Source organism: Pinus tabuliformis, chromosome 9, assembly GCF_031772625.1.
Source record: "Pinus tabuliformis cultivar Carrire ecotype Pingquan chromosome 9, CPIR1, whole genome shotgun sequence".
Lineage (NCBI taxonomy): Eukaryota > Viridiplantae > Streptophyta > Pinopsida > Pinales > Pinaceae > Pinus > Pinus tabuliformis.
The window spans coordinates 980,523,204-980,534,043 of record NC_142307.1 but is presented as its reverse complement, the minus strand read 5'-3'; the positions used below and the strand labels follow the sequence as shown (position 1 = coordinate 980,534,043).

The following is a 10,840-nucleotide window of genomic DNA, read 5'->3' as shown; positions in this document are numbered from 1 at the left end:
AATAACATGTGCACACCTTGCACAAAGGATGAGTGCCCACCCGGGTCACCAAGACATCCTTGTCAAGTCCAACACAATACCTCAACCGCACATCCAACTCGGGCATGTCTTGCCCAACACCTTCACCTCTCACCGTGAGCGTTTCCACAAGTGTGCATTACCAAGGAGTGCGCATGAGCTATGCGCTTAACTCCTTCTAAATCTGCGCACTTTTTATCTCCCTTAGAGCGAAGATCGAATGTTGGAATGATTCGTTGATTGTCCTTTGAACTCCATCGCAATGTGCATATATATGAACCTTAGTGCGTGGGTGGGCTGCCCAGTCGACCGCCCACACACCCCCACATACACACCTGTTCAGCGTTCCAAAGGTCGGTCTCACCTGCTCGTTGTAAGTCGGCCACCCATCACCTTGAACGCCCTTCGCGTGCGTATAAGTCATCGCACTTGCCTTAGTCGTTCCATCTATCATCGCACTTTTGTCGCATGTCTGTTGCCTTTCGTCGCACGCAACTCGCCTATCCGTCGCACCTCTGCCCGACGCTCCACCCGCACTTGGTCGTGCGTGCACTCCGTCGCACCGCACAACGCTCGCCCGTGCACGCGCTCTCGTTTGCCCGGCGCTCACCCGTCGCATCACAACGAAGGTCTTACACTAGCAAATCCGCGCCGGTAGCAAAATCGCTTAGAGTTACAAAAATGGCACGCCTATCCCCTTCGGGTCCGTGCTAATGAAGAAATTGGTGCATTGGCGCACTTAATACAATCGTATCCGCGCCTTTATGTTTGTTGGGGCTACTGTTTTGGAATAACCCGCGCCAATCAAAAAAAACTTAGAACAAAAAACAAAACGCACTCATCAATTTTCCTGCGTGTTCTAGCAATCAACACGCATCTGGCATTACACATGCTGAAAAACTCCACCGTTTAACGCTGTCAGTTAAGCTTCCCACGCAACAGTCGTCAAACTCCTATCCGCGCTGCAATGTTAAATTCGGAGTGCTGTTCATAGACAGCCACGCAGTCATATATCGTATAATCCCAAATGATATAACACATGTTATTTCAATACGCAGGCACATATAGTATAACACATGTTATTTCAATACGCAGCAATTTAAACAGCAACCAATACGCATGTGCACGCAGGTTCCAACCACGCCGTTTTGGTTAATTCTTCACGTTGTTTTCAACGCTCAGCCACGTTACAGCTCATAGTTCCGTCAACACGCTGACCCGTCCGCAGCAATGTCAACACGCAGCAATCCCACCGTTTAATACTGCACAATGCAACGCACCACCGAACGGCAGCACCACCACCGAATAGCACCACCACCACCAGCCGGTCCAACAGCTCCAACTGCACGCAGGACGTTCAATCCACAGCAGACTTGGGCCCGTCCCTTCTCCGCTGCGCGCTCTGATACCAATTGTTATTCTAACAGTGCGCAACAGAAAATCATAGACAAACACATCAATAAAAGCATACACAAATGACACAGTGAGTTAACGTGGTTCACCCAACCAATCTGGGCTACGTCCACCAAAACATAGGCATCGGCAAAATTTTATTATCAAACAGGAGATTACAAGATAATCCAGTTCCTCACAAACTCTCACACTCCCCCAATCCGTATGGACACCTGTTTTATAGCTAAGAGGATTTAACTGACTCATAAATCCTCTTACAACAAATATAGGATGCATTAACTCTCTCCAAAACAAAATCGAGCTAATATAGCAACCAAATCAGATTGTTGTCACCTACTGAAATTTTTGCCCATTTTCTCAAAACCGAAAATCTCAACAGATTATGTTTTGCATGTGAATGCGTTATGTAGAAATGAAACTTCAATGACTAACGGTTCTAATTGATATATTTGATATTTGATATGTGGGTAATGAGTTCTTCATTACAATTTTTGTCATTTGGGATTATTTCATTTACTAGAGTCATTAAACCCGTTTGTAAATATCCTTTTCTTATTTTCAAACTCGTTCCAAGATGTCATAGATTCCAGAAGATAACTTGCTCATGTTAATATTGAAAAGTACAAACGGTTTCGCAATGTGATTGAAAATGTGTCCTTTGTCTTTTTGTTTTTAATATTTATTTTTATATATAGTCGTTGGTGCTATTCGGTGCTATCCCAAATGATTGCTTACTGAGGGAAAATGAGAGAAAATGCGGCAGTGTGGAGAAATCAACATTCTCCACATTTCCGAACTTTCTCAGCATCTCTATGTATTCTTGATTTCTTCATTTCGTTAATAAATTGTAAATTCATTGACTTGCTGATGTTAACAGTGACAGGGATATGTCTAAATTGTTTAGACACTTTGTTTGCATGGAATTTTAAGTGCTAGTTGAATCTATCAATACATAAATTAAATTATGCTCATCACATTTTTTTTACCTTAGATGTTGTAATGCAATTGCGTTGGAACTTACGTGGATTACACACTTGATATTCTCATGTATTTTTGTATCGGAATAAGTATGACAAGTTGGTCAAAGTGGATTGCAACCATTCAATTGCCCTGAATACCTGTCATCATACGCGGGGTACAGTTCTTTCTCCTATTGCATGTATTCTTCCGGAGTATTATAATTTATCTTCTGTATTTTGACGTCAAACATTTGCTTTCTCAGAAATAATATTTGTGTCAAACCATGTTTCAGCTGCCTAAATTCAATACAACACTTAATGTAATAATATGACTATGAAGGACCAATCACGGCCATTAGTCAGTATCGATTCGTTGAGTAATTACTCTAGGAGTTCTGGTCCTTAATTCAATCAAGTCACTTTACAGAACTACGTGGTACTGGTGCAATTATAAAACCCTTAACCCTTGCAATGGAGATAACAATAATGGTAGAGGAAAACACCTCAGTGCAGAAGCAGTTGTGTAGAAGGGTATGTGCGAGATAACTTTTACTGAGCACGTATTCCCACTTCCATACACCTATTGTTTCGTATAATTATTTTCGCAATTGGATAATGTTTTATTTGTTCAATACCTCTCACAAAGGTTTCGTATAATTATTTTCGCAATTGGATAATGTTTTATTTGTTCAATACCTCTCACAAAGGATCTGGCACTCTATTAATTTTAGAATTATTGGGAAGATTAATAACAGGGATGGTGTCAGAAGGTACTCATTCACACACAATGACTACTTATAAAATTAGTTTTTTATTTTTTTATTTTTTTTTAAATGATTTGACATACACTAACAAATACAGAAAATAAATTGTCTTTCACAAAGGGAATTATGGCACTCACCCAATGATCACTTACAAAATTAACTTTTTTTTATTTTAAAATGATTTGACATATACTAACAAATACCAAAAGTAAATTGCCTTGGCACATCAAAGCTCCCTCAACTAATGGAAAAAAAAAAAAAAAAAATTAAAAAATTATTTTTGAATTTACAAAAAAATAGAAATTTTTCGTATTTTCCTCAAACTTTGGTTAAAGTTACTAAAAACTCACAAAAACTGGACAAACTAATTGGGATTCAAGGGACTTTGACCACGAGGCAAGTGCTATAGTCCCTATCGAGACAAAAACTAATAATTATAAAAATATAAACGATAAAATATAATTTACTTTATAATAATATGAAATATTGGTTATAATTTAAAATCACTATGTTATTTAATTTGGATTAATAAAAATAATTTAATTATAAAAATAAATTTAATTATTAAAGTGTACAATGTTTTTAAAGTGTGAAATTGAATTTTGGAAGTGTCTTTTTTGTTTTTAAATTTAAAAGTGTTAGTTTTAATTGTAAAAGTGTAAATTTTTAATCATTTGGACTTTGCCAATATAAATTTTGATTAAAAAATTGAATTTCCATTAAAAAAATGTCAATTTTTAGCTAATACAACTCGTGTTTCCATTTCAATATTTTGATTTTGTTTTCCCATACATATTTTATTAGCTTAATTTTACTCATCTATACAATTTGAATGGTTTTACTTAAAAATATCACTCACTCATTTATAATCTAATTATGCATTCCATATCATCATAGTTCCTCACTTAACCTATTCTTGGTTGACCATTTTTAAGATAAAGTAGATTATCACCCACTTTTACACAATCTAAATTGTGAAACCGTTGAAAACTATCCAAACTATGTAAACCCAAAACTTGATAATTTATGGTTCATAAATGCATGTGTTTGTTTAAGAATAGTAGTGGATAGTAATTGACCTGTTTACACTCCATCTTAATAAATGTCGACAACTTAGTCTTCCTCGATGCCCATAAAGTTTTTGAAAAATACACGCATATTTATCTTGGAGAAATAATGGATTCTCATCGACCTATTTTCATTCCATATTACTGAATGTCAATCACATAGTCTTTCCTAATACCCACAAAGATTATGATCCTCATTAATACAAAAGGAAAGTTCACATGGAAACCACTTATAAATTGGGGTTCTATTTTTCACATAAAGATGCATTTCATATTGAAAAGAGAAAGTGAAGTTATGCTTCCATAATATGGATAAAAAATTAATAAACCCATTATTTTTCATCTCACTCCCTATTTTTAAAGAGTTAATAAACCCATTATTTTTCATCTCTCACTCCCTATTTTTACTTCTCCGTTTTACCATTATATTGGCCATACTTCTCCGTTTTACCATTATATTGTGGCCAATAATAACGGAGCTTCTTTCTACCATCATAGAGTTTGGAATTGAGAACATAGGAATGAAAAGACCCTCTTCGGGGAAGTCTAGATTCCACTTTGTTGTCACAACTCTTCCGAGTCTTCACTGTAATTTCTTATGTTTTTCCATTTAGGTAATAAAGTATTTGTTATGTTTTTCCATTAAACAATAATGCAATTATTTACATGTTTTTTATTATTTTCATGATCATTGTAGAGTAAATAATGTGTTGTAAATTATTAAAGTATTTTCATATATTTTATGTTTTTAGTTTCTCATCCAAGTTAGGGTTTCTACACATTTATTCAACAAAATATCTATAATAAATTGGTGACTGCACTAGGGGCTCTAATCCAAAATTTTGCTCATATTTGTGTGTATGATGCTTTTTGTATTCTAGTAGTTAATATATGTATTTGCTTTTTTATTTTTGTAGTAATGATCATAATGATTTTTTTTAAACCATGGCTTTCTTCAGTGTCATCCTTTGGTGTATCTGTGAGTCATTTTCTTATGAAGAGTGTATGATTTTCCTTCAAAATCTATGTTACCTTCCTATATAGGAGTTCTTTTACTTGAATGTGTGCCTTGAGTAGATCTCCAGAGCTTTTGTTGCATGTGCATGCATGATTATCATATTATTTTCTTCACAACCATACACATTTATACATTCATGGGCTTTAGTGGTTTTCTTTTGAATTTTTATATGTACATTTAATTGTTTCCAAGAAATTGTGATTGTATAATGTTGTTTTGTTGAGTGTTTAAAAGGATATTCAAGGTAAAGAAAGAAGTACCTTCATTTATAGTACTCTACCTTATGGGTTCCTTTCTTTTTTCTTAGAATTGTTCATTTTCACAATTAATCAAAATTTAATTAATGTTTATTAAATTTGAATTTCTAAAAAAATTAAGGAAAAAGTTTGATTAAAAATACCTTCGTTTATTTCAATATTTTGAGAGTGTGTTTATTTCCTTTCTTGCATTTTCTTTCAACACTCCATTTTCAATAGTATGTATTGCATTTCAAGTTTTGTCCCACCACTTATGCATATACTTCTCGCTTTGTTCACATATGCTTGGTTTACGACACCATGCTTACCCTTTTAAAACCAACAAATTAACTTTCAAACAACTAAATTTTTCACTTAAGGCCAAAATAAAATTGTAGTTAGGTTAAGATTTTGGGGATAGGTATCTACATAATTTTTCATGATCATTGCATTGACACATAGTTGTTTTCTTCTATGGTTCTTTAAAATAATTTTCAATCGATGTGGTCACAACATGTTTGGATAGAAAAGCATTATTTTCTAGGTTTTGATGCTTAGGTTGGGACCTAGAGTTTGATGGAGTCACTAGCTCTTTTAAGCTTCATTGTTTCCCATGAACCCTTGGAATCTAGGATCCCCTTAAAGCCATCTATGAAATTCTATTTTGGTGGTCAACAACATGTTCATAACAAGTGTCACTTTCACGGGACTAAGAAGAAAACTAAGTAAAATAGTTTTTGGGCACTGGGAATTTCCCCTAGTGCCCCTTAGTATAGTTGTCATTGTCATACCTTTAGTCACTCCTTCAATGGACTTGATCATCATTCATTGAGAATGATTAGAAGACATTTTTACTATAAAAATATGAGAGAATAATCATTTGAGTCCTAGGGCAATGTTTTTTCTATTTTAGGGGGAAAGCTTTTACATCAATGTGCTTCAATGAAACACATTTATAAAACATGTTGAATCGACTAAGCATGAAATTTCACTTAAGATACATTTTTCTTTGAGTATATTATTTTTTCATTGTATTAATCCTTTGACCTATCACTTGATCATCAAATAGATTTAAATAGTTAGGAAAGACCATGAACACTCATTTTTCTAGAATTTCAAGGCCTCCCTCCATTATATGGCAAGTTCCTACTCTTTATGTTTCTCTAGTATGTTTTGTTATGTTTCCTTCTATTTCTCCTTTGAATCTATCAACATTAAATTCATCCTTATCCATCATCATTCATTGTCATCTACTATTCCAGCATTTACCATGGTTGAAACTAACCCATACCTTGAAACTTCTTATATATATCTAACTTAAATATCCCAATCTAATAATTTTATTATGATCATATTCCACATGATTCATCTTTGCTTTTGATGCCAACCAAAATTTCCTATGACATTCCCATGTTCGAAAGGAGTGTAGGTGTCCATCTATTGTGTTCTTCCAATAGGGATCACAATAGATTTGTTAGGCTTAGCTTATTTTAAATACACCTACAGTAGAGGTGCTATTATTCATTTCTAATGGATTCTCTTCGATTTAAAATATGTTAAATTAGAGTCAAACATATCAAGAATGTTGTAGTTACTGTTGAAGAATAACTAATTCAAATTCTTTTGGAGAGTAGTGTGTATAATTTAAGGTGTTTTGTTTACTATATTATTATTATTATTATTATCTAATTTTAAGGTCTTTGTCAAGACACACACCACATTGGTGTATGAAAGAAATTCCCTTCAGACAAACTTAATCAGCCAATAATTTATATGACTGCACTAATGAATATGGATTGGGTTAAGCAACTTTACAAAAATGTAATGAATATGGGTTGGGTTAAGCAACTTTGCAAAATCTAATGAATATGGGTTGGGTTAAGCAACTTTACAATAGTCTTGTACAGTAAAAACAAGTTTTGGTTGTACTTTTTACCTTTGACTAGGGGGTTTTAACAAGGTAATCCATGTCCTCCCTATTCAACTTAGTGGAATCCATGATATCCTCTTGACTGGTAAACTTGAAGACGGGTTTTGGCCTCGGGAAGCAGATTCTCCAAAACAGGATCCTGAGTGAAAGTAACTTGCTTGGATGCCCAATCCAGGGCTGGCAATGCTTCTGCCTTAACAAAAGCTTCACTGTCCGCTACATGTAGAGCAAGGTAACACAGAAGAATCAATGCAGGAACCTGAGCCAGCTCTTCCCCAAAGTATACAAGCTGGACCAGATGCGGAGCGCTAGAGGAGTCAATAATGGCCCTGGAATGCTCCATATGTAGGTAATTTTCGCTGCAGGCAAACTTGCTAAGAGCAATCGCTGCTTCTCGGGACACAGATAGTTCTCTATGATCTAGATGTTTCACAAGGGGAGGGATGATCGTCGTTTCTCTCGCATGGAAGGTTCGAGCAAGGCACCCAATTGATCTAATGCAACTGCTCAAAAGTTGAGATTCAGAATCTTCTTCCTGTACAATTCTGACAAGCTGGTCAACCAGTGCCTTGGCAGTGGGAGAGTTGGTCTTAAACGCAGATCTTCTGAAATCGGCATTTTGTTCTGCTACAGCTGCAATCTCCATTACTGCCATGGCCGAATTATACTGCACTTCACCTTTGGACTTTTCCAATAGCATTGCAAAGCAAAGCAAGGCCTTGGACTCCGTTATACTTTTGCAAGTCTTTGTGTTATTCTTGGCAAGATTCCACAGAGTCCTAGCGGCTTCCGCCTTCATCGATGCCTTAAGGATTGGATCCTTGGCCTTTTGTCTTTTCAGATATAGGCCCGATAATGACCGCATTCCCTTCTCTTGGAGTGCAATTTTGGTACCGATACGAGTCTGAGCAAGATGATTATTATCATTGATTACCATACACACGACTGAATAGATGGTAATGGCCGACTTGGTGGGCACGGAATAGTTGCTGTAATCGGGAACGGTCTCAAAGGCCAAATGCCCAACAAGTGACCTTATGATGTCGCTCTGGGCAAAATGGTCCTGCGAGTCGGGGTCATTGGACAGCAACTCAGACAAAGCCCAGGCAACCATGGTCTGAACCTTCATAGAACCACCATCCCTCAAGACGTTCGCAAAAACAGAACAAACACCCTCCCGAATCAGCTGAGTAACGCATTGAGGATCCTTACCTAGTATCCCTATGGCTTTTGCGGCGGCTTCCTGCCCTTCTACGGTGCCCGCCTCCTTGATGAACTTCAACAACGGCCCGATTCCGCCTTCTTCCACGATCAGTTTTCTGTTGCGATGGTTATCCTGGGCCAGTGACACCAACGAGGCTGCGGCCTCGGCTTTATCTACGGGGTTTCTACCGGTGCGCAGGCACGCAATGTGTTCCCAAATGAGGCCGAGCATGGGATCATTGGTGGCTATGGGAGGCAACCCCAAATGCTCCTCTCGGTCTTCTCCGCTGGCAGAGACTTTCAGAAGCCACGTCACGTCCGCGATGGAGCTATCAAGTAAGAGGCTCATTTTTCTGAAGGCGGTGGGCGATGTAATTGTGAAAACCCTCTTGAGCATCGCGTTGCGCCTGCATTTGGTGAGCAATAGCAGAGCCTTTCCCAGAACTCGATTGATTTCTTCCGTGATTCGACCCGCGGGTCTGTCGTAAAGGATCCCTGAGATTCGCGCGGCTTGGCGCAGCAGGGCTGCTAATTTGTCGGCCTGCTTCTTCACCTCCATGCATTCCTGCTTGAACGAATGAGATTCTTCAGCCAATTTGGATACATCATCGGCCAACTGGATAGGGGATGCAAGCATCTGCGTTACTATCTTCGCCATTTACAGACCAGCGAAATTTGTTTCTCGCTCTTTCTCGTCAAGCCCCGCCTCGAACTGCGATTCTCTTTCTGTATTGAGAGTACTTGGAGATGGATTTTTTCTTCAAAATTTCCAGAGAATTCCTCTATTCTTTCCCTTGACAATTTCTACACTTGTGGTTGCTTCCTTCTTCATTTATAGTGCTCATGCTCATCCGTGCCTTCCACGTGAGTGAAGAGGAGATCCTCGTCAAGCACCGCCTCGATTCTTTCTTCGAACTTTCAGACCATTCCGCAATTCTCTCGTCGGTGCCTCCTTCGTATACACGTCGGAGGTGAGTGGAGCGGAGCGCTATTCAAAGGGAGTTATGAGTGATGGACAATGGAGAGAGTCAACTCCACAACCATTTGGTTCTGCAGGTCATATCTGGTGTTGCATAACGTGCAAGTTGGACGACATGGATATCCGGGTAGTCCTACAGGTCATATGAGGCTTTAAATTTGCTCGGTAAACCATAGAAATTTTGGTATTATTTTGTTAAATATTTAGTAGAAATTTTTGGAAATCAATCTGAGTTATCTAATTAATTTTTAAGAGTTTAGGTATCACAAAAATTTTAATGTGTTGAATCTATTTCCACCATTAAAAACAATATTCAAACACTCTTACTATCAATGTTTAAATTCAAACAATTTTTTGCAGTCCAATACCCATGATATTAAACTTATACACCCATGATATTAAACTTATACAGGTCATACCTGGTGTTGGATAACATGATATGGGCATTGTTCAAAGAGGCCACAATTAGCAGGAATTTAGGAAATTTTTTCTCAAAAAATTCTATCGTGGGAATGTTTAAATCCTTTTTTTACCAAAAAAAAAAAATAATTCAGTATCATAAAAACCCACCCCGGCACCCAATATACTGAAACTCATATAACTCTATTTTCAAAAATTTCTCCAAATGTTCCCAAAATCATACCAATATAATTTTATATTAATTTTTAAAATAAAATTGTTACCAGTTTACACTACGCGCATGATATCACATTCAGTGACGTCATCGCGAACCTCATGGATATCGTGAAAACTGTCAGAAGTCATCACATTCACGCGTCGGAAGAATCTGGGCTTCTGCTCCGGAAAATAAATGAAATTATCAAACTCGTCGTTGTGTACCTTCTGTGTTCATTCCGAAGCTTTGAATGAATAAAGGGCATTATTAACAGGGTCCCTTATCTGGCCAATATGGTTTGGTTCATTGTACTTTCTTAATTTACCACGATGGCAGCATGAAATTCTTTAATAATATCTTTTTATCGCATTTAAATCACAATATTTTAAGATGTGAAGTCTTCTATCACATTTTAAATCACGATATTTTAGGATGTGAAGTCTTCTATCACATTTAAATCACAATATTTTTGAACGTGAAGTCTTTGAACACAGTAGGGACATGTAAGCAAATACCATGGTGGTTAGTTCTGGGATGATTTATAGTTTTTAGGATAATTTATTCAGTAAAGTAATGGTGGAGGGTTGTGAAGTTAGGAGTATTTATCATTATTTTTATTCAAAAAGATTGAAATGCA

General features: G+C 37.0%; 1 protein-coding gene across 1 annotated transcript; it reads right to left on the bottom strand.

Annotated features, from left to right (window-relative positions):
- Window positions 1–7,230: 7,230 nt before the first annotated feature.
- LOC149152012 (uncharacterized) lies at window positions 7,231–9,446 on the bottom strand. The gene has a single exon (XM_089439720.1). The coding sequence runs from the start codon at window positions 9,264–9,266 to the stop codon at window positions 7,461–7,463; it is 1,806 nt and encodes a 601-aa protein (XP_089295846.1). The 5' UTR covers window positions 9,267–9,446; the 3' UTR covers window positions 7,231–7,460.
- Window positions 9,447–10,840: the final 1,394 nt, after the last annotated feature.